Source organism: Haemaphysalis longicornis, unplaced genomic scaffold (genome assembly GCF_048455015.1).
Source record: "Haemaphysalis longicornis isolate Haplotype H1 unplaced genomic scaffold, Haemaphysalis longicornis Haplotype H1 scaffold_9, whole genome shotgun sequence".
NCBI classification, from domain to species: Eukaryota; Metazoa; Arthropoda; class Arachnida; order Ixodida; family Ixodidae; genus Haemaphysalis; species Haemaphysalis longicornis.
Window position 1 is genome coordinate 28955321 of NW_027526460.1, and position 26573 is coordinate 28981893.

Genomic DNA, 26573 nt, shown 5'->3' on the forward strand with positions numbered 1-26573 from the left:
GCGTCATGAAAGTAAAAGTTTTTACTGCCCATGGAAATAGATACACAGAAAAGCTTCTGTAATATACAAACAATTTTATTAATTTTGCTGTTGCAGCATCTGAAAGTTATGAGATTGTCCCCGAAGGCGTTCGCAAAACGGTGACGCGCACTTAAGGGACGAGGGCCGCATCCTGTTGGCTGGTCTGGCCCCATGGAGGAAAGAAAAGTTTTTCTTCCTCCATGTTTTTTTTTTTTTCTTTCTCCATGATTGGCCCTAGATCTCCGAGGGCGGGGAAATGACGATTTTTCAAGTCATTTGACGCCACGATCATCCGAAGCGCTTTGGATCAGCAGAATTCGGCCTCCGGTGTTTTATAAGTACGAGTTAGGAAGGGCTGCATCGCGAGGTGCAAACGAGGGTTCAGGTTTTTTTAAACACGCAAGTGTTTTATTCCCGGATACACGAAGATTTCGCTGACGTCATATTCGTCACGGAAGTGACGCCAGTACAACGAAGCAAGCGGCCTGTAAAGGCTGCACCCCTGCACACAGGCTCTTCTTGCGGTGAAGCAACCTTTAGTACTAAAGAGTACGTTATACCAGAGCCCTTCAATGCTTTGGTTATACTTAGGGTTGTTCGTTTTCGGGTTTTATATTTTAACACGTAAATGTTTTATGCCGGGATACCCCAAGATTTCACCGACGTCATATCCGTCACGCGCAAGTACACCTTTGCCGAAGCGACCCGGCAGCAGGACGTCGCTCGCCAAGTACACCCAGAAGACAGCCGCCGACCCACAAATCATGCTCAGCTGCAGATTTCGCTGCACATTTCACTTTCGAGTTTCACTGATTCCTATGACAGAGGAATCAACCACACTTTTTAGTACGCGTTACGTTCTAGCGGGAGGCGTAAACGAGCTTCCCGGTGTTTTAGTACCGTGACTACATGATACGACGACGACGACGACAGGAGACGCCAACAGCCCAAGCCCCTACGGGGCTTCGCCCCTAAAACGAGGAGGAAAAAATTGGAGAACAATGAGAAATATTCAAGAACCAATCGACATTAAACTTATCGGAACATCTAGCTGCCTAAGATTCGAGGAAAAATAAAGGAAGGGACGCTACGCCAGAATTTACAGGGATTAACTTTAGAAAAAGGGAAAACGCCTGCTTTTTTTTTGTAACGGTGATATACGCAATTTGAAGCAGCAACTTGTGTTAATGGACGAAGAACGCTGTCCCGGAGCACTCGTTTGTGTGAGAGCCAAGCGACTAGCGGAGATGGAGACGTCTACCAAACGGACGCTTGAAATTGAGAGTGCACGCGCACGACCAAACACGACAGATTAAATTGAGTGGAAAGGACGCACGTCAATCCAAAAAAGAGGACGTTCACCAGCTTTTCTTTGAATATCACCTACGGTTGTTTGCGTATCGGTCGTGTAATATACAGAAATTTTTCGAAGAGGATATCTTAGTTGCATGCCAAGTATCGAGGACAAAATAAAAGACAGCTGGGAGCAATTAACCCATATCGGTTGAAGAAGTGAAAGCCGCTGCAGATAACACTTAGTACAAATATGCCACTAGAAAGGAATTGAGATATAAAAATTTTCGCACGCAAAGCGGTGCAGTCCAGACCGTGTATTTGACCTTTTTGGTTGCATCCCGAACGGTGCGGGCAGTGTTCCTGATCCCGACTCTACTTTGTTGGCCGTAGATGAGGGCAAGCGACCAAACACACCTGCTGTCAGCAAATGGAATGGTTATCAGCCTTGGCCGGTAGTAAATGGCGCGCTTATCTTAATTGGAGCAGCGACTTCGCAGTCGCACCATGGAGGACCGCCAGCCTCGCCACGCGGCAACGTGAGTCCTTGTTTATTAAGCCGCCCTTCGTTTTTACTCTAAGCACCAGCGGCTGTAACACGCTGTTCTCAACAAAAACAATAAACTCGAAGGTTAGTTTCGCGGATGGTTTCGGCGCTAAAACGACGTTTGCGGCGCACTGTACGCGTATCAATCCGTGGGAGTCACCAAATTTAGGTACCAATCGGATACACCCGCAGTTCCATACAATGTTCTTAATATGTCATATATAATACGGGTTGCGACGTCATATAAAAGCCATATATATTAGAGGTGGTACTTATCATACTTGGAGTTCGCGACCTGGCAAAGAAGAAAATTATATAGGTTATCAAACACTATGTAAATGCACGAATTGATTGTCGTACCTGCATCAACATGAAATACATTCCTCTAATCATTATCACGCATGTCTTTTGAGCTGTCTGAGAGCATCCTGATGGTTGGTCGCTAAAGTAGCCTCGCATAGTGCGTCTCATACTTTGTAAAAATATTCCTTGACAGAGTTCCTCTCTTTTTAACATTTGAAAACGGGAAAGTATATATATAGAACTGCTGATTCAGCCATGGCAACACCGTTTCCTTGGGAACCAACAAATCTTTGGCAACTTTGAGAACCACGTGTTTGCATTTATTGCATCTATCCATAGCTTAAAGCCCAACAGCATATTACATAAGGGAAGCGGTGGCGCTTTTTCAAAGAATAACGTACGCGAAACGCAACAAAATTCAAACAGGAAAAAAATAAAACCCCGGTAAAACGAATTCTAAACATCTGGGAGGAAATAACAATATTGAAGGAGCAGTTTTATGGCCTGTAAAAACGAACAGTTTTTATAGCTGTTTTGACTTCTTCTCTGTTAGAAAAAACAAACCTGGAAAATTTTTGCAACTCTGAAACAATACTTCAATAAGCAGCTAAGATGGTTCCGAAAATAGGTCTGTATTCTACTGCGAACGCTGTTAAGTACTCCGAGCCATCGTGGTGTATATATCGGGTAATTCCTGCGGTCTTACGACGCAGTAGAAGTTCATTTGTGCATCGTTTACTTGACAGCAGTTTGAAATTCTCGCTCCGTCTGCAAACTTTTGACTGTTGGGTTTGCGCGTGTAAAAACGGCAAGATTGACTGCGTCGGGGCCAGTGCATTTTGGATAGCTCGAAAGCTGTTTCTCTGGTGGTTTGAGCACTCATGCCGGAATCTTTGTAGCAACCATGTCTGCCGTAAGGCTGTTATGTTCATTAAGTTTGCCGCTGGCATCTCGTAGTCCAAATGGAGGCAACTTTCACCGGCAAGTATCTCACCATGGTCACGCTATCCTGACGCAGGCTGCCACCTGGTTCCCGGTCGCAACATACACCACATTGAAGCTCTTTCCGTTATATGCGTGCGCTGTTCAGAGCTATTTTATAAACTGAACTTGTTTTCGAACTGTACGAGATAAACAGATTCCGTTTTTGCCGGTTATTTATACAGCCAGTACGGCATTACGCAAGAAATTACGTGACTGCCATTCACGTGAGTAGACATGTTCACAATTCAACCCCTCATCACTCCGTTGCCATAATTTCATTACAATGGGCCTTGTAAGTGCTAAATCGTTGGTAATTCAGCTGCAGAAGTTTTAAATAAACATGGCTGCGCACTCCAGCTTACACTAGTGAGCAATGCAAATGTCACTGAGCTATCCCAACTTGCTCCGTCAGTCCGCAGACAGTTCGAACTGTTACATGCACGCATTCAAGCAACTAGACAATTACAAATTTTAGACGGCTTCTGTATTTTGTCACTTCAACGTCGAAGCAGTCCTTGAAGGAGGTATGCAAACGCTAAACTGGCGGTTCACAGTTTGAGAACATTTCAATGTAAATGCGCTAGACAACCCTGCAAAAATATATGCCTCGCTACTTGACCATCCCTTAGTCATCAAAAGAGATGCTACAACAACTGCAAATCGCGGCGACCCGAAGACCTTGAGTCACAATACTTCTCATATTACTACTCCCGTATGTACATACACAAGCCTTTACTGAAAGCCAGTTCACGCGCAGTGGCCACCCGTCCCCGGCGGCTCCCGAGGAGGATGACAGCGACGCCGGCTTGGCTCGCACCAAGAGGCCTCACCGACCATTGGGAAGGTAGGTGCACGAGATGACTTTCTCTCTAGACCTCGGACACCTTCTTTGAAAACGCGTAGGTCTTTAGACGCAGGAACGAAACACGAACCTGCAGGCGCTCCTTTAAAGTCTCTCTCTCTCTCTCTCTCTCTCTCTCTCTCTCTCTCTCTCTCTCTCTCTCTCTCTCTCTCTCTCTCTCTCTCTCTCTCTCTCCCCTCTGCAAATGCAAAGCTTGCTGTCCTGCTCCTTGAAGCGTATAACTGAGGCGGAGACCGCTTACCATGCACAACAGAAAAGTTAAGTAAAGCTGTGGCGGAGGATTTGGAGTTCTGGTATGTACAGTCAAACCCGATTATAACGAACCCGGATAGAGCGAATTATGCTATATATCGAACAAAAACAAATCAGTTATAAAAATACACGCGGAACATATTCCTTATAACGAAGTTCACATCGGATACATCGAGCTCGGTGAACCTAGAATTGCCGCCGAAATGCATGGTCTCACAGCGGTAATTGAAATGTTGATTGGCCGCGGTTGAGACGTTGAGCCTCACATGGAGCGACGTGACGCCCGACACTTTTCGTAACTGAAGCAGAGTGGAAAGCCGGGCTAGTTGAAAATGGCTCATGACTGCAACTGCGCACAAGTAAACGGGACCATAGAATTACTTCGGGGATTTCCTGAGTGTCGTCGACGACCAGGTTGCCGTCACTGTGAGCCCCTCATATCCAGACACCGTCGTCGATGTCACGGTAGTTGGTGCTGTTGAAAGTTCCAAAGAGGCAGATGATGTCGCGAGTTAAAGCCGTCCAATGCTTCATGAAGCGCTTTCGGCAGTTGATATGCTCACACATTATTGCTTCGATATTGAAGGACACGTACTCGAATGCTGTGCTAGTTGACGCCGCCACAATGAAAGTGAAAACTAGAATCATTTCTTTTTTTGTGTGAAGTAGGCAGTTGAGGTGGAAAGTAGCCTTATTGCTTGCGGTAAATGGACTGTTTTGTGTATGGTAACGACATACTTCATATTGTGTTGGTTTCCGCATGTGGGGATGCGGGGTGTCCCGCGATTTGCGAACTCGTAACAAAAAACTCGTTATTGGCGGGTTTCGCTATATCGAACTATTGGATATATCGAACTAATTGCGGCGCATAGTGCAGTTCGCTATAACCGGGTTTCACTGTATACGATAAGTGAAAGTATCTCTCCTCCCTCCCTCGTTCTCTCCTATTTTGTCGTCCGTTCACCTTTATCTCTTATCTTTCCACCCAACACGACCTAGTCACCTTATAGCAACTGTTTCCCGGCGATTCATGTAGCTTTCGGAAGAAATACGGTTTGTGTGAAACCGTATTTTTCTTGTGCCACATATGTACTATAACGACACTGCCACCCCTCCCCCCTTCCCATTATGTAATACCCCTCTGGGGTCCTTAATGCTTTAATAAATGATGAATGACGATGATGAACTGCAAAGCTGTGACAATTAACCCTACTGCTTGATAACTGATACCTCCGGTGTCGTCGACTGCGTGTCAAACAAGGCGAAAAAACGCCCCTATGAAGAGGAGTCCTGCCCCTGTATAGAAGCTATAAGTATCATATGGCACACCCAGTTACGAAGGACCGCCGCTATGGCTGTTCACCTGTATACGTGAACAAGTTCACTTACGAGCTGGCGTAGAGCCGTTCCGGCCTTTTCGTATTACACAGTGAAGTTGCTTTCTTTGTCTCTCACCCGCTTGTCGTCTTTTGAGAGTTCTCATTGCATGGAGATGGTGGTAAAGGGCAAGCTGTGTCAAAACACGGCTTCGCCGCCGACACGGCGATTGGTTGCAGCGACGGGGACGTCGTGCGCGTGGAGGTTGCGGTGGCTAGCGGCGGCGGCGCTGCTGCTGCCGCCGACGACGACGACCTGTGGTTCGAGGAGTCCATCCAGGCGACGGCCCTGCAGGTGTTCGTGCCCTTCCTGGCGTCCGGCTTCGGCACGGTGTGCGCGGGCCTGCTGCTGGACATGGTGCAGCACTGGCCCGTCTTCCAGCGCGTCACGGAGCTCTTCATCCTGGTTCCCGCGCTGCTGGGCCTCAAGGGAAACCTCGAGATGACCATGGCCGCCCGCATGTCCACTCAGGTAAACGGGCGCACTTTCGGTGTTTGTGCGATGCGCGACCGTTCACAGTAGATACCATCTTAGGACATTGGCCCCTACCATCGTCTTCACAGAAGGCGACGAATGCCCTTCTACATTTCCTGAACAACAGAAGCTCAGACGTACCATGGCCTCCGAGATTCCCAAAACGCGCGCAGGGTGATCGCGGAGGCCATGGACGAACGACTGTAGTTCCCAAAAAGGGACTAGATGGCACGCGCGTTCCTGCTCCTATCTCTTCCACTTCGCCTGCCTTCTCTTTCATCCCATGATCGTCCCTACCCCCAGTTCCGCGTTGGAAGCCAGGCTCTACTTCGGCCAACTTCCCGGCCTTTACGTTCGCTTTTCTCCTCCTTTTCTCCTCCTCCCTCGGCAAGAAGGCGATGCGAGTCACGCTTGCTAGTTCCTCCCCGTCATGCGACTGGTTAGACGAGGGGATAGACGTGCGTCAACGTCGCTTCTATCAACGTGGCTTCCTGAACAAGATGCTGCGAAGGTCTTCCACTCTGTCAGGCTTGAAGTATTCGTGAGCCCATCCAGTAAGTATTTGTAACGCCGCTGAGGTGGCTGCTGTCACGCGTAGCTGTCTTTACATTTGCTTAGGTGATTGGAGCGCACCTTAGGTTAGTAAATATGAATCGAAATCAATGTGTTTGTACGAAATTATGGACCGTGAAAATCGTTGATGGGTAATATACGGAAAAAAATCCCGGGCCATTTGCACTAACGTGAAACCTGAGGATGGGCGAAGCATGTGGTGTATAAGTGTGTTCTTGGCGCCTTGGCGCTTTTGCCAACGGAAATGATACCTTTGGGGGATAGATGTATTGTAAGAGTCTCTTCTCTTTTGAAACACGAAACTCTTTAGCGCGAGGCGTAAACGAGTGTCCCGGTGTTTTAGTACCGTGACTACATGAGACGACGATTACGACGACAACGGAAGTCACCAACAGCCGCAGCCCCAAAGTGGCTTTGCCTCTAAAAAAATCAAGTATACGCGTAACATACTTTGTCGGTAAAAATGCAATGTTAATTTTTTTTTCTGTAAAGTGCTCTTTTCTGCTGTTTTGGTGTAACTAAGGTGAAGCCACTTTGCCGTGCGCGCACAGCGCACACACGCACGAGCAGCGCGAAAAAATAAGGGGTGGCAGTCAAGAAAACCTCGGAAAGCAAAGGGGGGAATGCGCGCGCGGCAGGTCATAGAAACAGATGAAGAATTTTTGTAGTCAAAAAGAGAGTGGTTAAAAAATGCCCGCCAGGTGGGATCCGAACTCACGACCTCCAGAATACCGGTCTGGTATTCTGGAGGTCGTGAGTTCGTGAGTTATATATATATATATATATAGGGAGTAGTAGAACTTTGAGATGGTAGAGAACACAAGAGAAGAAAAACTTCGAACAAGGTAAAAGCACGATTGTGGCCTACGTTTCAGCAAAGAGAACTTGCTTTCCTCAGGGCAATCTCTCGCCTGGCAGGCAGGGTTTATATAGGGGTAGGACCCCAGGTGAAAGGAGAGGGAAAGATGAAAGGGAAATTGAGCAAGCTGATTGGTTTCGGAGTGTGTCGGGGGAGAGATTGAGGGGCCAAGAAGGTTGTCTAGTTTAAGCCGCGAAGTAGGTCACACGGAAGTCAGCTGATGGTTGATATTCGTGGAATTTTTTGACAGAAAGGATGAGAGGGTGCTTATTGACCCGCCGCGGGGTATAGGGAAAGGATCTCAGAACCGCCGGAAGCAGACCCCACCCTCACCGCCTGGTCTGCTTCCGGCGGTTCTAAGATCCTTTCCCTATACCCCGCGGCGGGTCAATAAGCACCCTCTCATCCTTTCTGTCAAAAAATTCCACGAATATCAACCATCAGCTGACTTCCGTGTGACCTACTTCGCGGCTTAAACTAGACAACCTTCTTGGCCCCTCAATCTCTCCCCCGACACACTCCGAAACCAATCAGCTTGCTCAATTTCCCTTTCATCTTTCCCTCTCCTTTCACCTGGGGTCCTGCCCCTATATAAACCCTGCCTGCCAGGCGAGAGATTGCCCTGAGGAAAGCAAGTTCTCTTTGCTGAAACGTAGGCCACAATCGTGCTTTTACCTTGTTCGAAGTTTTTCTTCTCTTGTATATATATATATATATATATATATATATATATATATATATATATATATATATATATATATATATATACACACACACACACACACACACACACACACACACACACACACACACACACACACACTGCTTCAGCCCTGCCGCTGCAAGCGTACAAGAGAAGACGCGTGGTGGCCTCCTTATCGCAGGCCAACCTGGGCAACATGGACACGCTGCGGGAGCAGTGGAAGATGGCCAGCGGCAACATGGCGCTGGTGCAGTGCCAGGCGACCGTGGTGTCCCTGCTGGCGTCGCTGTTCGCCGTCATGATGGGCTTCATCACCGAGCGGCGCTTCGATATGCACAGCGCCCTGATGCTGTGCGCCAGCAGCCTGGTGACGGCCAGCGTGGCCAGCCTGGTGCTGGGCTCCGTCATGGTGGGCGTGGTGATCCTGTCGCGCAAGCACCACATCAACCCGGACAACGTGGCCATCCCCGTGGCCGCCTCCCTCGGAGACCTGACCACGCTGGCGCTGCTGGCCGGCTCGGGATCGCTGCTCTTCGGCGGCACCGAGGACGTGCGCCTCTACCTGTGCGTGGTCATCTTCTTCCTGCTCTTCATCCCGCTCTGGGTGCTCATCGCGCGCAGCAACGCCTACACCTCGTCCGTGCTCTGGAGCGGATGGATTCCCATCATCTCCGCCATGGCCATCTCCAGGCGAGCAACCCTTTATTTAAGCAGGGGCCCGTGGAGACAACATACGATCGGGTTTTACTTGAAAGATTAGGAGCCTTCGATAGCTCGCTAAAACGCCTCTCAGTCCCCGAAGGACGTTGTCGTCACCGAAAGGGGGTGATAAATTTGTACTGCATAAGTTAGGAATTCCCCACCACACAATATCAATGTGATCTATGAGGTACGAAAAACGTATCCCTTTGTGCGTGTTGACTCCATGCTTGAAGTGAGGCGGTAAAACGAAACTAGGCCGTCACTACAACCGCACTATCATTACTAAAACCGAAAATTATTGGTGGTAACTTTTGTCAGGGCCGCCGATCTCACAAACTATGTCCGTTGACGTCACAAGTGCAGTACGAGAGAGTGTACGTTCAGTCTGAACTCTTCCAGAATTTCTTCTTCGTTTGACTGTTGAAGTTTGCGTTAAAATTGCAATGTCACTGTCATGGCGATGTTTTGAATGAACGAAAATTGTAGTCTTGTAAAGAAGTATGAATTGAACGAACAGGTTCAGGAGGAAGAGGTATAATTAAACAGCAAAGGCTGTAACAATGATATATTTGTACTGTCTTCCTCTGACCCGCCTCTGTGGGCTGGCTGTGAGTTCTCAGATAACGAACGAATTTTTCCAAGTTGTTATATTCTTATCCGTCAGGCTGTGACAAGCATTGAGATAATGTGACGCCAAGAAATTCTATAGGATAGCTGATTTAGTGGTTGGCCTTACTCTGGGCAGTCTTCTCCGGAATTGAGATGACTTTTAAGAACCAGTAGCTCTTTTCAAATTCTCTTTTTCCTTCCCCTACTGTCAGCTGTTGTCACATTTTTGCGCTATATGAAACATTCAGCCTGATTTTCAGGGAGGCTCGCATATAACTTGTCCCTGTTGGTGTTTGCGGGTTTAGCCAAGGCAATTGAAAAATAACTTGAAGTGTGCATTTTTGCAGCATAAAACTGGCGGATAGTATCAGTTAGATATAGACAGGGTGACGCAGGTTATACAACCATGGTTTCTTGCACGTTCTTTGAGTTACTCAAGCGCGCATCTGCGAGGCATGAACGACGTACTTCACACGCAGCCTGGGCGGCTCCATATTGGACATGACCGTGCCGACATTCGAGAACTTGGCTGTATTCCAGCCTGTCATCAGCGGTAAGTGTGACACTTTTTCGGCGACATTTTGTTCTTCGGTGTGCGCACTGCCTCGGATGCTGAAGCAGTCTATCCAGAAGATTAAAAAAATCACGGGCTGGCCAGTCGTATTTTTTTTTGTAACAGAAAGGTTTTGAAAAGGAGAGCATCCAGGTGGGGCATTTATGGCGTGCACATCCGTTCTGAAACGTGTTTAGGCGCCTGCGATAGAGAGGTGTAAGAAAAAGTTGTGCAAAGTATTTTCACACAGCTGTTATTAAAGACGTGAGCTTGCTTTCTGTGCTGTGTCGCGTTTAGGTAACACACGTTTTCAGGACGCCTGACTGTTTGTATATAAAGCAAAGCCTTGTGCTGAATTCGAGAGAGAGAGAGAAGGCGAATTTTGAGGCCAGGACGTGCAATAATTAACTAAAGTAAAATGTCGTTTTCACGACTTGATTGCCGGCTAGCTGGTTCATGACGTACAAGTTTGCGCAAAAGACGAGGACGAATATAAAGAGGACAAGACGAGCGCTCGTCTGGTCTTCTCGTCTCTTCGTCCTCGTCGTTTGCGTAAATTTATTCCTTAGTACGTCATTTTCAGGGCTAACACGAGGATGTAACTCTGCCTCGTTTTGTCTAGTTCTGCCAGGGACGATTTAAAAAGAAAGGTAGCCTGTGCCTAAGAATACGTTCCTTTGGACAGACCCCGCACACTCATTGCCGCTAAAAATATATCGAGGCTGAGTTCGGCAGACAATTTCCGCATCCACGTCGAATGCTAAGGCAGGATAACGTTCAGGCTAGCTGTTTGTATATGAGACAAAGCTTTGTGCTGATTTTGAGAGAGAAAGAGAGAGAATGGTCTTTAGGGGTACTTGTGAGGTTAGCTTGGCAAAGGCACCTAGCTTGCTACACCAGATGCATGTGAAGAAATATGATTACGATGATGCGCTCACTAATGAAGCCCTATTTGAAGAGTCTGATCAAGTCTTGCACTTCGCAGCAAAGTCAATAGAGCTTTTGTCACTCGAGATGCTCATTTAGAGTTAGGCCATCGCGCTTCTTAAATGGAGTTCCCAACGCAGCTCAAACATCTCACAACCGATGTCTGATCCCGCGCGTGCAGGCGTCGCGGGCAACCTGGTGGCGATCCAGACGAGCCGTCTGTCCACGTACTTGCACCAGCGCACCAAGATGGGCGCGCAGCCGCTGCTGCAGGCCACCGGCGGCATCTGCCTGGACCCCTGCTCGGCCTTCTTCGGCAAGGGCCGCAACGCGCGCACCGCCCGCGTGCTTATGATGATGGTTCTGCCGGGACACCTGGTCTTCACGTACACCATCAGCTTCGTCAGGCCCAGCCGCATGGCCGTCACCCCGGTCTTCCTGCTGGTCTACTTCTCCTCGGCGCTGCTGCAGGTCTTCCTGCTGCTCTACCTGTCCCGCTGCATGGTCTACTGGATGTGGGGACGCCAGATCGACCCGGACAACGCCGCCATCCCCTACTTGACCGCGCTCGGGGACCTGCTGGGCATCGGCCTGCTCGCCCTCTCCTTCCACCTGTTGCGCGCGCTGGGCGACGTCAACGCTGCGCCGCAGCAGCTGGACGCGGGACTGGACCTCGTCACCGAACTGCATGACGGTGGTGGCGCCGCGGGCGCGCTCAGCTGATCGGGCGGCGCGCGTGGTGCCACGAGGCGATTTGTTTTGAGAAGTCACCAAGCCGTTCTAATACAGTCAAAACTCGACCTAAAGAAACCCGATCTCACGAATTTCCCGATCTAACGAACAAATTCGGATTCCCCCGGTTCATTCAATGCTTGTATGAATTCGGACTAACGAAATAGATTCAGCACCGTTGCCGAATTAACGAAGTATTTCAAGAAACAGACATTTAGAAAAGGAGCGATTTAAAATGTGTTTCGTCAGAACGTCACAAAGGTAATTGCGCTCTGTCATAAAACGAAAACGAGGCCTCTAGTTCTCTTTTTACGGAGCTCTACGAGTTAAATTCACCAGTGCCGTAAACGCAGACCGGGCCATCGCGCTTTCCACATTCTTGGAGGGAAAGGACGACGTCATCCATGCGACATCGTCTGGAATTGCGTCGAAGAAAAATAACCTCAAGAACACCCCACAAGAGAAGTTGGGGGAAGCCACGGTTTCGTTGGTTTGAGGACATGCGAGCCACGAACGTTCCGCTCAGCCGGGAAGTGGTACAACAAAAAGCGCTGTGTTTCGCGCGTACGCTGGGGTACGATGACTTAGGGTGAACCCTTGCTGGCTTATTATTTTCACGGCGGACTGTTAGCGCATGGCTAAATTATTTGCAGGCGAGCGCCGCGGCAGCCGCAATTACGATGTCATGGTAGCTGCTGGGATGCTCCTCCTTTAGACGTGGAATTTATGGAATCAACTACTTGTAAAATGGCAGTCCCGATTTTACGCAGTTCTCGATGTAACAAAATAATTGGCGGTTTCCAGTGACTTCATTAGATCGGGGTTTAACTGTACTTTATTAAACAAATTTAGCCGAAGTGGTAATCACTTGCATCACAAGCTCAACCGGTAATCTCAAAGCGCGCTCTACGAGACGAACGCAGCCCCGTGTCTTGTGAGGATAGTGGCCCCTCAGCCAATGCATTTAAGCTAGCTTTTCCACAAAGACACTCTTGCGAAACAGCGCGATCCGTTTAACAGAGTCGCGACGGCGAGGACGACGGCTGTTGTGTTCGGTGGGTGCTTCGGGATGTCTGCGCGTGTGTATACATGCAGCTGGCGTTTTGAGGAGGCGGATAACGGTAGTGGAAGGTGGAATTATTAAACGACCTGCTGGTCTAGTGCTGCCAACATGTACAGTCAGTGACAAATAAAAAGTGACCATGAAAAAATGAACTAGAAACCACAAATAGCGCGATTTCTCTTTCCATGCAAGTCAAATGGATGCGTAACTTAAATTCAGCAACAAAGCTGTTAAATGCGGCTTCATAAATATAACAACACAGCGCCATTATTCGACCTTCACGAACAGCATTTTTTCCATCTTGCATGTTTTGATTGGAATACCACAAAATACAAAGGGAATGATTTACTCGCACCAAACGATCGTGTCGTTCCAGGTAAAACCTGACGAAAGCAGCAACACATTAGAACGAGGTGCTCTGTGACTTGGAGGCACGGTTCAGGTTAAGTGAGATAAGCCAACGCCGCCTGTATAATCCTTGCCTAACGCGTGAGCGAAAAATGGCCAAACAGCCACTCTCCTGTTGCTCTCTCCTACCCTTTCCCGCTTCGTAGCCTTTTTGCGTGCTTTCATGTCCGCCAGCCAGCGCCGCTTCTCGGAAACTATGCAAAATAGTTGACAGTTTGTCTGGCGTTCCCCAGGCGGCGCTACGACTCATTCGAGGCAAGCTGACAGACACACGCTGTAGAAGTGGGTGTAGTGTTCGCGACTCGCGAGCAGTGACGTAAGGCGGGACGTCCGCCGGCGCGCGCCACATAGCGGATGAGTGCCTGAACTAAGCGTCCCTACCGCTCCCATTGGAAAGCGGGCGATGCATTAGGCAATATTTATACAGGCGGCGTTGGATAAGCATGCATATCGTACTTGTGCGCTCCTAGTATTTCTCTCGCGTTAACCCGCAGTTCTTGTGTGTGCTTCTCGACATTGGGCGTTTTACAGTGGGGCGAATGCACTGAAATAAACGACGTTTACTTACCTTTCCCTGAGCTATCTTGTTGAGAGGAACTGTCCTTATCACATTCCTATGAGTCTTACTAATTCATGACCTACGCGCTAAAAAACCATTGTGCACTGATACAAGAAGTTTTACAGAAACATAAAAATGTTCCTGACGACGTAGTTCGCTTCTTTTGGAAATATATCATTTCTTTACTGCAAAAAGCAGAAAACAAGAAACACGTCTTGGTTAATGTAGTTTTCACTAAACGGCGCTAGTGGAGTAGCGAGCGAGAGTTTTATTTCTTTATTTCAGCACAGAAGTGGCATGGTTCCAAAATGAGCAAGCTAGGCCGTTTGGAGAATTTTCATGTATCTGCAAAACTTTCCGTATAAGTGCACGGTGGTTCTTAAGCCCGAGGGTCATGAAGTAGTAAATGCCATAGGAATGTTAACAGGTGAATCCCCCTTACAATCGCCCGAATGCCTACATCATATGTAATGGGAATTAGCTCCTGTAATGAACCAGAACATGAATAGTGGCCACATATGTTCGGCTTAGCTGGGAGCAGCTGCGCCTCACAAAAAAGGACATGAAGAAGAACGAGACAAAGAAAAATAAAATAAAAACCAGAAAGGGAAAGATAGAAAAAAAAATGTCCTTTTATACTTGTACATATCTCGTATAGTCGATGGAAAAGTAAGCTCATTCCGTGTCTTTATTTTTCGTTGTTGATACACACCTCGAAATAAAACAAAACTGAGACCGTCGACGTGCACATTATCGTTGTAATGCACGGACACACAACGGCGATCGACATCGCTTCATTCGGCGTGTCGACTCAACAGGAGCGAAAATCGGTCCGACATGCTTCCGTAATTTTCAACGACGGAAAATTTTATCCTCAGGAACTGCAGATCATCCTTTTTCGAGTGTTAACCTTTTGTTGCCGCGAGTGCACACTAAACGGTTCCCATAAGGTGCTTTTGAGGTGTTGGCATGCTGCCGGCGACATGAGCATGCATACCTTGACAAACCCCGCTACGTATGTTGGTGACTCGGGCAGTTGAACACCTGCGATAAGTTACACGTCTTCATCGTTTTGAACTTAAGAGTACAAAGGGCGTGAAAACCTTAAAGACCATGGTCTGGTCAAATTGCGTGTACTCAACGTCGCTACCGTTAGTTCTTCCACTGGAAGCTGCCTACATGATCCTTAAAAATTCAAGAAAAGTTTATTGTCCCCTCACTGCGGCCCCCACTGGCCAACAGGTCTTTCCTTTGCCGACGAAACACTATACTTTCGGAGACTATCGCGGACGCGGCGCTCCTCACGAGCGCGCTGCGGTGGCGTCGTCGGAAGAGCCGTGCACGTCCTGGTGCCTGGCGCGCAGGTGTCGGTCCAGGTCCCTGCGCCGCACGAGCCTCTTGGCGCACAGGGCGCAGCGGTAGGGCGTGTCCCTCTGTGCGTGCAGGCGCACGTGCTTGTTCAGGTTGGACGGGTCGCTGAAGGGCCGCCCGCAGAAGGGGCACTGCAGGGGCTTGTGGCCCGTGTGCGTGCGCACGTGGATCTTCAGCCCGTACCTGCACGCGTTGCATTCGTTCGCAGCGGGGTACATTACCTCTTTCCGAAGCAGATTTTTTTTAAAGTATGGGTGCGGAGGTTTAACTGGTTTTAGGAACAACGAATGCAATGTCTGCTTTTAATTTCAATTCAAGCAACAGTGCTGGCATTCGGAATAGACTCAATTGGGTAGAATAACTGCCCTCAAATGTGCTCAAACATAATAAACCGTGCAAAAAAAGGTTTCTTTCGTACGCAATATCGGCATGTATTAAGCATGTCATCAAACGTGTGAGCCTACATACCCTTGTGATAGACAGCTAGACGCCCAAGCTCCCAGCCAGCTCACCGGGATTAGTAGGCAAAGAATGCTTTGCCCTAAAGTCAATAAAGGCAAGGAGGGCATAGGATGGTAGTTCGTCCCTTTCGCATGAAAATTTGAACTTCGAAATGTTAATACAGAAGTGACGCAGAAGACATGGCGGAGGGGTCGGCTCCCGAGGACTTTGGGACAAATGGGCGCATTGCTTGCTCACCTGCGCGAGTAGAGCTTCCCGCAGAAGGCGCAGGCGTGCCGGGGCGTCGCCGCGGTGGGCGGGGGCGGCATCCTGCGTCGCTGCGGCCGGTTGCAGCAGGCGTCGAGGGCGAGGTGCGCCTTGAGCGGGTTGGGCTGCTCGAAGGCGAGCCCGCAGTCGGGGCACGCGTAGCAGCGGTGGCCGCGAATGTGCGCCGGCGTCAGCGCCACGGGCACGCCCAGCTCGGCCAGCAGCGCGGGCGACAGCCACGGCCGAAGCTCCTCGCCCGCGCACAGCGCCCGCGTCGTGCTCAGCGAGAGCCGGCCGCAGCCGAGGCGCGTCAGCTGCGCGTTCTGCTCGTGGCAGTCGCGCGCGAGCCGGGCGCACAGGGGACCGCCCGCCGCCGTCGTGGACGACGTGGTCGGCAGCAGGAGCTCGGCGCCGATGCACGCCACGGGAAGGGGACGGGTGACAGGACTCGCTGCTGTCCTGGCGTCCAGCAGCATCCGCCGTAGCGCGTGCGTGCACGAGTAGGAAGCGGCGAAGGGCTGCGACCGGCAGCCTGCCGGGAGGGGATGCGCGGCCACCAGGGCCGTCTCCTCCGGGCACCCGCTGTTGCCGCCGCCGCTGCTCATGTACCGCGCTTTTCTGAGCCCGCTTGAGTTCTGCCGAGGGGAAAAATTGCCACCCGCATTATATGCAGCCGTAAGGCTACAAAGGAAAGCTTATGTATCGTGCAAGCTGCGCATGCTCGTACAAACCGGCCGTGGCTATCAATGCAAGCGATTACAGCCCCACGTGACTGTGTTCGGCATAGCTATAAAAGCACGGAGCTACAACTAATAAAGGCTTTTCCCCCCGTTCTGTCATGACTGATACATGGTGTCAGAAGGGGATTCAGTCAGCTCGGGCCCTTGCTTGAAAGGGCGTCACCGAAGGATGGAACTGATCAAGCCACCGGATCAGCTGCTGCTTTCTGGTTGCATTGCAAAGAACTGGGATCTCTTCAAGCAGAAGTTTGAGCTGTTCCTGCAGGCGACAGCGGACCCGAAAGAGCCAAGGTCGGAGGCGACGAAGACTGCACTGCTGCTGAGTGTCGCTGGAAACGACGCCCTCGAGGTATTTAACAACTTCACTTTTGTGGAGGGCGAAAGCAAGGAGGACTACGCTACGGTAGTGCAAAAGTTTGAAGCCTATTGCAAGGAACAACTAAATGAAGTCTATGAACGCTACATGTTTCGGTCAAGAACGCAAGCTGAGACGGAGCCGTTCGAGCATTTTTTGCGGGACTTGCGGAAGTTGGCACGAAGCTGCAACTTCGCGGACCTGGCCGACTCTATGATCCGTGACCAGGTTGTGTTCGGCACAAACAATGTGAAGCTGCGAGAAAAGATGCTAAAGGTGAAAGATCTGACACTGCTCAAGGCTGAACAAATCTGCAAAGCTTCGGAAGCATCAGCGCAACAGAATGAAACCTGGGGACAATCGGAAAGGGTAGTAGCAGCGGTGAAGAGACGGCAGCAATTCCGGTGCTCGAATTGTAACAGGTCGCACGAGCGCGGCAGATGCCCTGCGTTCGGGAAAGCTTGTTTTCTGTGTGGCGGCCAGAACCACTTTGCGGCATGTTGCAAGTCAGGGCCTCGAGTCGGTGAAGTAGTGGAGCAGCGAGACACCTTCGACATTCTCGACGTAAGAGTCTGCACCGTGGGAAGTAACGCCGACTGGATTGTGAACGCCCAAGTCGCAGACCAAAACACAGTGTTTAAGGTGGACACTGGATCTCAGGCCAACCTGCTCCCTTATTCGGTGTACCGACGGTGCCGCAATGTGACCGGCCTGCAGCCAAGCGGCTCCATTCTTCGCTCGTACAGTGGGGACGTCATAAAACACATCGGTGTTGCCACTCTACCAGTCGTGGCGAACAACAAGTCTGCAAGCTTCACTTTCTTTATTTTGAAGAAAGGACGTCAGCCCATACTCGGACTACAGGCGAGCGAAGCACTGGGACTAGTTTGCCGTCCAGTGGATGCGGTGACCGCCAGCAGCAGTGAAGGAATACTGCAAGAATTTTCGCACCTATTTCAAGGCACCGGCCGCGTGGCCCGTGAGTACCGTATGGTGATGCGAGAGGATGCGGTTCCGGTGGTTTTACCAGCCCGACGTGTGCCTGTGGCACTGCAAGAACCTTTTCGACAGGAGTTGGAGCGCCTGGAACGAGGCGGCATCATCGAAAAAGTGGACGAGCCAACTGACTGGGTGAGTCAATTCGTCATTGCGCGGAAGAAGGACGGCACGCTGCGGGTCTGCATTGATCCTAGGCGCATAAACGAATGTCTGAAGCGCGAGCACTACCAGATGCCAAAGCGGGAAGAAATCGAAGCAGAGCTCGCGGGGGCAAAGTATTTTTCGCGGCTGGATGCGAACTCCGGATTTCACCAAATTCCCCTCGACGAAGCCACGTCGAAAATCAGCACATTCGGTACACCCTTTGGGCGTTACCGCTTTTTGAGGCTACCATTTGGCATATCGTCAGCACCCGAGGTGTTTCAAAAGACTTTGAGTGAAATTTTTGATCGGGCTCCGGGTGTGCGCGTATATGTTGACGATGTCCTAATCTGGGGAGCCACTAAAGCAGAACACGACGCACGCCTTCGCAACGCCCTGCAGCTAGCAAGCCAAGCTGGCCTGACCTTTAATCCACACACGTGCAAGTTCGCGCTTCAGGAAGTAGACTTTCTAGGCGATGTTATCAGCCACAACGGTATAAGACCAAATACCGCACTTAGCGCATCACTGGCCGAGATTCCAATCCCGGAGGACAAGGCAGCCGTGCATCGGATGCTGGGTGTAGCGAATTATTTTGGAAAGTACATTCCCAATCTGGCAGATAAGACCAAGCTACTGCGCAGCCTTGTCAAGAAGGACACAGTTTTCGAATGGAGTGATAATCACAAAGCTGAGTGGAAAGGCATATGCGAGACACTCAGCAGTGCACCGCTGTTGGCACTCTTTGATGCGGCCAAGGAAACAAAAATTAGCTCAGATGCGTCAAAAGATGGCCTTGGAGCCGCACTTTTGCAACTTCACGGCGATAACTGGCGTCCGGTCGCCTACGCGTCACGCGTTATGACGGACAGTGAACAAAGATACTCTCAGATCGAGAAAGAAACAATGAGCATAACGTTTGGTTGTGAAAAGTTTCATCATTTTGTCTACGGCCGACAGATCACTATCGAGACCGACCACCGACCACTTATAGCGATCGCGTCCAAAGGAATTGGGGATATGCCATCACGCCTTCAACGTTTCTTTCTGCGCTTGCTGAAATATGATTATGTGCTTCAGTTTGTCCCAGGGAAGGAGTTGCTGCTAGCTGACATGCTGTCGAGGTCACCCCCCCCGCAACGCAGGCGACACTTCAGGATCGACAGAAGACGTAGAAATTCATGCAATCGCCACGGTCTCGGACATGGTAAGCAAGAAAACATTTAGTCGTCTGGTTGATGCTACTGCGAACGATGCTGATCTGCAGAAAGCAATGGCGTACTTGAGAGGAAATGGTGATCTCGGTGGCAGTTTGAAGCCATTCGCTGCAGAATTGTCGACCATTCAAGGCATTTTGCTGAAGGGCACCAAAGTAGTTGTACCTAAGTCGATGCGAGCAGAAATGCTGCAACGCATACATGAGGGCCATTTGGGCATGAACAAGTGCAAAGCGAAGGCCCGACTGTTGGTGTTCTGGCCTGGGCTCAACGGCGATATCGAGACAATGTTGAAGGAATGCGCTGTATGCCGCAAGTACGCGTACAAGCAGCAAAGTGAGCCATATATTCTTAGACCAATACCGAACTACGCTTGGTACAGAGTCGGCGTCGATATCTTCCAACACGGCGGGAACTCTTATCTGTGCGTGTTTGATGCGCTCTCCAATTTCCCAGAAGTTGAACGATTAAGTGACACAACAGCAAACAGTGTGATTGACAGGTTGAGTTGCATCTTTGCGAGATACGGGATTCCGGTCGAAGTATGCAGCGACAACGGCCCTCAGTTTTCTTCTCATGAATTTGCTCTTTTTGCATCCAGGTACGATTTCAAGCACGTGACGTCGAGCCCTGGATTTCCGCAGTCAAACGGACTTGCGGAGAAAGGTGTCCAAGTGGTAAAAAGAATACTAAAAAAAACGCAGGAAACCCATGACGACTTTTGGCTTGGCCTTCTTGGTTACCGTTCGACTCCGCTGGAAGATGGTCGATCACCGGGTGAACTTTTACAAGGGAGGAGGCTGCGCACCCAACTACCAGACTTCAGACGGCAGCCCAGATGCCGGGTTTTCAAGCGCAAGCAACGTGATCCCAGTAAGAGGAACCTGACAGACCTTAAGGAAGGGGAGGTTGTGAGGGTTCATGGGAAGGCATGGAACCGAAAAGCTAAAGTGGTAGGACTGACTGCGCCGAGGTCCTATCGTGTTGTTACCGAAGATAACCAAGTGCTCCGACGTAACCGCAAGCACCTGATGCCTACGCTCGAGCCGTTTCAGCAGATTCCGGTCGAAAGCGACGAGTCCGACAGCGAGGAGGGCCCGGACGTACAACCGCCACCGATGCCGCAGTCAACGGTCCTTCAACCGCCACCGCTGGAGCAAAGACGGTCCGGTCGAACAACTCGCCAACCAAGACGCCTTGGCTACGACCAAAACTTTAACCAAGTGGATTCCATATATGCAACTAACCCTTGAAAAACAAGAGATGTATCGTGCAAGCTGCGCATGCTCGTACAAACCGGCCGTGGCTATCAATGCAAGCGATTACAGCCCCACGTGACTGTGTTCGGCATAGCTATAAAAGCACGGAGCTACAACTAATAAAGGCTTTTCCCCCCGTTCTGTCATGACTGATACAGCTTAGTCCACCTTAGGGGTTTTCCGTAGAGCTGGTCAAAAATTACACCCTCTTCCCACGTGGGAACCCTGAGGGGATGCAAAGCTGTGGAGTAGTAGCGTGTTAATTGGTTGTTAGAGTAAAGACACGTGTAGTAGCGTATTAAAGCGGCTTCTCGTTCTCGAAGCGAGGAATCCGCTGTTCGACGCTGGCGTTTCGAAGCGTTGTCACGTTGCCGAACGCCATCTGGATCAGCTACTCGCCGCTGGCGTTTCAAAGCGGCTTCTCGTTCTCGAAGCGAGGAATCCGCTGCTCGACGCTGCCGTTTACGCTCGGCGTCGCGAGCTCTCCTCTGTGCAGCCTTGTCTTCCGAGGTGCTCGCGGTTCTGACAGTGTGCTGGCTGGCGCTAGTTGAAGGTGTGCCAGCCAGTTCACTGACGGAATCGTTGGCGTCCATTTCCAGTCATCGGACGGCGCAGTACCGAAGAAGCAACTGAGCGAAGCGCGGACCGGGTTTATTTGCAGCAACGTTCTTAGTCTAAGAACGTTGATTTGCAGAGCAGAGGGAGTAGAGAGGAGGAGCAGCGCGCATGCGCGTGATTGGACAGCTGGTGTGGAGAGGGGAGAGGAGGAGCAGCGCGCGTAGCGCACAGGTGGCGAGGAGAGGAGGAGAGGTGCGGACGCCGGACGACGGAGGGTCGACTAAGAGATGCTTTGCATCTAATAACACTTTCCGGCTTGATTTCTGTCCGCAAGACACTCGAAGAGTGGTACTATCTTAGGAGGGTGGAAGCAGGCGTGTGAGGTTTGATTTGATTGATTGATTGTAGGGTTTAACGCGCCGACGCAACGCAGGCGATGAGGCGCGCCGTAGTGGAGGGCTCCGGATTAATTTTGACCACCTGGGGATCTTTAACGTGCGCTGAAATCTCGTACACACGGGCGTTTTTGCTTTTCGCCTCCATCAGAAAAGCGGCCGCCGCGGCCGGGAATCGAACCCGCGACCTCGTGCTCAGCAGCGCAACGCTTTGGCCACTGATCCACCGCGGCGGGTAGGCGTGTGAGGTTACTATATACGCATCAACGTACAGAATAAAAGGGCGACAAAAAATGGAGAACTACACGCAGAACACTTTATTCTGCGGTAATCATCATTTCCCTCTCTCTGTTTTTCTATGAACTATGTACGATAGCTGATAAGAATAACAACTTAACGTTTTGTTGCACGGCCATACAAGTAAAAAAAAAGCTTTTTTTTCTGTTTTTCAGCGACGTTACAGTAAACTCGTAGTGAATGCATGCAAATGAGAAACTGAATGACTGCGCTTGGTATCATCGCTACTCGAGATGGGTTAACGTTGCCTTGGAAGACCAAAGGCCGTATTCTGAGTCCCTCCTCCACTCCATTTGCTCCCTCCACTCGGTTGAGGGGAGGATTCCGCAACGCTTATGCACGGGAAAATCGATTTCAAGGCTCTCCTCCACTGGAGGCTCGAGTGGAGGAAGGATTCAGAATACCAGGGCAAGTCATACAGAACACCGCAGCTCTTTTTTTTTTCTTTTAGCTGTTGAGAGGACCCAGCAGGAGTCTTCAGATGACTTTTTGTTTTGCTTTTTATCTCTTTAGAATAAAAACTTATTCACTCACTATTTCCCCTTTTTATCTCGCATCAATATTTTAGCATGAAGAACTAATACCGTATGTGCACGAGTCTAACGAGCCTCCTATTGTAACACGCCGGTAAGTTTATCTCTGAAAATTCGCAAAAATAATTTTGCGGCTATTCTACGGCGCAGATGCAAAAGACATGACACCCCACTGTCGGGCAGAAGACACGTTATTTTACGCAGGCAACTGCGGCAGCAAAATTTTCTTGTGCTTCATAAACTTACTTCCCCAGCTCCTGCTGGCATTAAATCTAAAGCGGGGACCATTGAAAGCCGATTTCTGTTTTCAGCCCGATTGTAACGCGCATGCAAATTTTAAGGCTACTTTTAGCGAAAAGAGGTGCATGTTAGAATACTAAAAGTACGGTAGATGTCGTGAGCGAAATTGGCCTCCTTAGTTTCAATTGAAAAACGTTTTGTATATCTCCACTGCTGCATGATTTATATCAAGAGTGAATATTAAAAAGAAACTCAATGTAGAAATGCGACACTTCACCAGGGCTTCGATGCACCAGGGCTTCGGTGCTCAAAATCGCGTATAAGCACAAGCTTTTCATTTAGAATTGTTTACAATTGTTTAGAATCTTTTACGAAGGTTTGCAAACTCTCAGTAAAACTGCTGATCATAGAAGACGGGACGAACCGAGAGCTCACTTGTAAACGATTCTAAATGAAAAGCTTGTGCTTATACGTAATTTTGAGCACTTTAAGGCTAGACGAAATTGTGCGCAGGTAGGTAAATTCGGAGTTACGTCAAAGCCAGTCACGTAATGCACGCAGCGTTGAAAAGAAAACCATAAAAGATTTTGTTGGGGAATTCGGATGTCATTGTTGATATTTTCCAAATGCTCGCAAAGGTAACCACTGAAGGTATAAACTGTCGGCCTCGGAGTGTTTAAGGTTCTACCATGAGCAGAAGCGATCTGTAAATGTCCGCCTGTAAATGTCCGACTGGCACATGTGCTACATATAATGGAATGAATAACGTCAGCTTGTGGAGGGAAGAGATTGTTAGTGGCACTGTTCTGAAGATTTCAGGGCACCTTTACGTTACAGTTGCGCCGAAGTTGTGAGTACAACTAGTCCCAGCATTAGAGGTGTCCGTGCACCCCCCTCTTGCCATTTTAGGGGCGAAGCCCCTTGGTGGCTCGGGCTGTCGGCGTCTCCTGTCATCGCCGTCGTTTCATGTAGTCACGGTACTAAAACACTGAGACATTCGTTTTTCAACGCCTCGCGCTAACAAGGCTGCATACCTCTACCCCTCAACGGTTCCATCTCCGTGGGAAAAAACGCCAAGGCGCCAAGACTACATTTAAACATTTTCTGCTTCGCCCCTTCCCGGGTTTCACGTTAGCGGAGCCCCGGGACTTTTCCATTGCGTTCTAAACGTCGTTGAGGTGTGTGACATCTTTGCCTATTTGTTTTTATGGCGAATCACTGGAACACCGCGTTTAATGCCATTTTGGGCTTGTTAAAAATCTCCGGTGGTCCAGATTAGCCTGAAAGCAGTTGCTTGTTCGGTGCGCTACAATTGAAACTTCACTAACAAGGTTTCGGTGGTCCGAGGCAAAACTAATAGAAACTAAAACCTTACTTTGAATTCCAAGATACATGTTATTACATTGCTAGCAGGCAGGAACCGGGCTACATTGGAGTTATTAGAAGCAAAATTATGGCGCATATCGCTTTTCAACTGGGGTATCAACCTTATTCCGCAAGTTTTAATGAAGATTCGGTTTAAAAATTTCCCGAATAAGAATAACAGTTAGCCGTGTATTTAAAAACGTTAGTGTCACGCCTTTAACATTAATGGTGCAATAATATAGCCGCTCAGAGATGACCGCAGACGACATTGCCTGAAATGTCGAACGCACTCACCTTGGCAGCAGCCTGTCGGCGGGCTCGCCAGCCGGGCTCTGCTGCCGCGGGGAGCGGCCGCCCTTCACGGGGCGGACCGGTGGGTTGGTTCGAGTGGAGCCCCGCCCGCTGCCGTCAGCCACGGTGGCGAGCCAGTGGCCCGTTCGGGATGCTCGTTGTTGCCAGTGCCCTGTTACTTTCACCTCTCTTATTTTTTTCTTTTTGCGAGCAAATCAGTGCATCAATGACAAGTGGATCGAGTGTTGTGCCACCTCCCACCGCGACCGACGCAAGAATATCGTTCGGGGAGAGTCTCTTCTCGGGCCCACAGTTAAGCAACTAAGCGTAAGGGATTCCACACAGCGGAACCCTTTATTGCTTCACTAGTACTAGGTACTAGCTTTTCCTGATGGTAGCGTTCTTATTTCCTCTCCACTGTATAAAATGAGAGGATTTATGAATGGTTGTGCGGCTCTGGTGAAAAATAATGTTGGTGTAACACCAAATCACCGCTTGCGTCGTGTCCTAGTTTTTTTTTTTAACAGCCATGCTGTTTAAGCTGGCGTTGGGCCGACGAACGCGTGCAGGAAAACCTCGCCGAGGAATTACGTCACCCTGCGCGCCGGCACCGCTCGACCTTCGAGAACACTCTGCCCAGCGTTCATGGCGTGATCTCTCGCATGCTCTTCTCCTCGCCGGTTCACGCGCGTTCGCGCCTCAAGCGGGAAGCACAGACAAGCTCGCGCTACAGGTGCCGAGACCGCGAAGCTGGTTGCCGCCGGTTTTAGCGCGTGATAACGCGGTACTTTTTGGGAGAGATCTGAAAGCCTGCGGACAAAATGAACCGAACCTACCAGTCGTGGAGTATTTTCAGCGGCAAGTTTGGAAATCTATCTGAGGCACAACATCCGGGTCTCTGACAAAGGGAGAGGTGGGGCGACAGAAGAAGAGCGTCACTCCCAAAGAAGAGGAAGCGTGGCGCGAAAGCCATCGCGCCTCTACTCGAGGACGGATGCGACGACTTCGGTCCAATCCCGAATATCGCGCCGGTGAAGCGGCGCTGAAACGTCAGCGAGTTGCAGAAGATCCGGAGATACGAGCTCGCGTACATTGTACCTACTTTAATGACCAAGTGTTCATTGCTCTCTGTGGTGCTAACGACGACGCCATGCAGAAAACTTGACGGAGTCTCGAGGAATATTAACCACACGGAAAACTTGGCCGAGACTCCAAACATAACCACGCATAAACTTAGCTAAACCAAGAATAAGCAATATGTGGGGTCGCCAGCTTCGCTTTGTGCCCAGTATTCGTGGCACCAGTGCGAAGCTGCCCCAATTTTGTTGTCTTCATCTGTGTCGCGCTGGGAAGATTGTTACACAGATTACAACTTGCCAAAAGCAGCGTCTCACTACGTTCATTTACGAATTTTAGTCCGTAGCGTCCGCAGCGCCCTCTGTAACAAACGTAGTGCCGTTGTTTTGTGGACGACCATCGCTTCAGTGTCGCAACGTCTACAGGGGGACGCTGATAGCAACCCTCTGTAACAGCCTGTTTCCTACAGACTGCAGTTACCCACCGCGGTGGCTCAGTGGCTAAGGCGCTGCGCTGCTGAGCACGAAGTCGCGGGTTCGATTCCCGGCCACGGCGGCCGCTTTTCTGGCAGCGAAAAGCAAAAAAGCCCGTGTGTACAAGATTTCGGCGCATGTTAAAAATCCCCAGTTGATTAAAATTAATCCAGAGACCTCCACTACGGCGCGCCTCATCGCCTGCGGTGCGTCGGCGCGTTAAACCCTACAATCAGTCAATCACAGACTGCAGGTACTTCCAAAAAGGCGAGAACATGATAATGTCTTTTCAATCCTTAGTCTTTGACTCACCACATGCGGACTGTCTGAATGGCCAACGAGTGTCCGTTTCGGCTGCAAGAGTTCCCGCCCCTCAAACGTCCCGTTATTTACGGGAACTTTGCTAGTTCAGATACCCATTGAATCGACACGCACTTGAGCAATCAAGCTGCTCAGCTTTTTATAAGGATAGGAAATAAGGATTGATCTTATGCACATCATGGCGCAGCAGTGCAGCATGAATTCACCCAAGAAGGCGTTTGTCAGTATACCATATTTGCAGGATTCTAACGCGCCCAGATTGTAATGCGCAGTAGAATTCAACACCTGGAAACCACAGATATAACTTGGCGCCGTCTCTACCGCGCATACGAAATAACTAAATTACCGGCGCCTCAAAATTGTACAACACATTTATTGGAACGTAAATCGGCTCACGCTGTGAGCAGAAGCCCTTACGTGAAGCTTCGCACA

General features: G+C 49.8%; 2 protein-coding genes across 2 annotated transcripts; one reads left to right on the forward strand and one right to left on the reverse strand.

Annotated features, from left to right (window-relative positions):
* Positions 1-1777: 1777 nt before the first annotated feature.
* LOC144153106 (solute carrier family 41 member 1-like) lies at positions 1778-14436 on the forward strand. Its single transcript, XM_077684765.1, has 6 exons — positions 1778-1853; positions 3906-3992; positions 5819-6110; positions 8430-8938; positions 10039-10112; positions 11221-14436. The coding sequence occupies exons 1-6, from the start codon at positions 1822-1824 to the stop codon at positions 11760-11762; spliced, it is 1536 nt and encodes a 511-aa protein (XP_077540891.1). The 5' UTR covers positions 1778-1821; the 3' UTR covers positions 11763-14436.
* A 551-nt stretch (positions 14437-14987) lies between these two features.
* Positions 14988-16578, reverse strand: Prdm13 (PR/SET domain 13). The gene is made up of 2 exons (XM_077684766.1): positions 15872-16578; positions 14988-15355 (listed from the first exon to the last, which is right to left on the reverse strand). The coding sequence occupies exons 1-2, from the start codon at positions 16483-16485 to the stop codon at positions 15103-15105; spliced, it is 867 nt and encodes a 288-aa protein (XP_077540892.1). The 5' UTR covers positions 16486-16578; the 3' UTR covers positions 14988-15102.
* Positions 16579-26573: the final 9995 nt, after the last annotated feature.

Coding starts and splice junctions, on each gene's coding strand:
- LOC144153106 (XM_077684765.1), top strand. CDS start 1,822: ATGGAGGACCGCCAGCCTCGCCACGCGGCAAC. Junction 1,854..3,905: donor CAGCCTCGCCACGCGGCAAC/GTGAGTCCTTGT, acceptor GTTCACGCGCAG/TGGCCACCCGTCCCCGGCGG. Junction 3,993..5,818: donor CCTCACCGACCATTGGGAAG/GTAGGTGCACGA, acceptor GATTGGTTGCAG/CGACGGGGACGTCGTGCGCG.
- Prdm13 (XM_077684766.1), bottom strand. CDS start 16,485: ATGAGCAGCGGCGGCGGCAACAGCGGGTGCCCGGAGGAGACGGCCCTG. Junction 15,356..15,871: donor GGGAAGCTCTACTCGCGCAG/GTGAGCAAGCAA, acceptor CAACGCGTGCAG/GTACGGGCTGAAGATCCACG.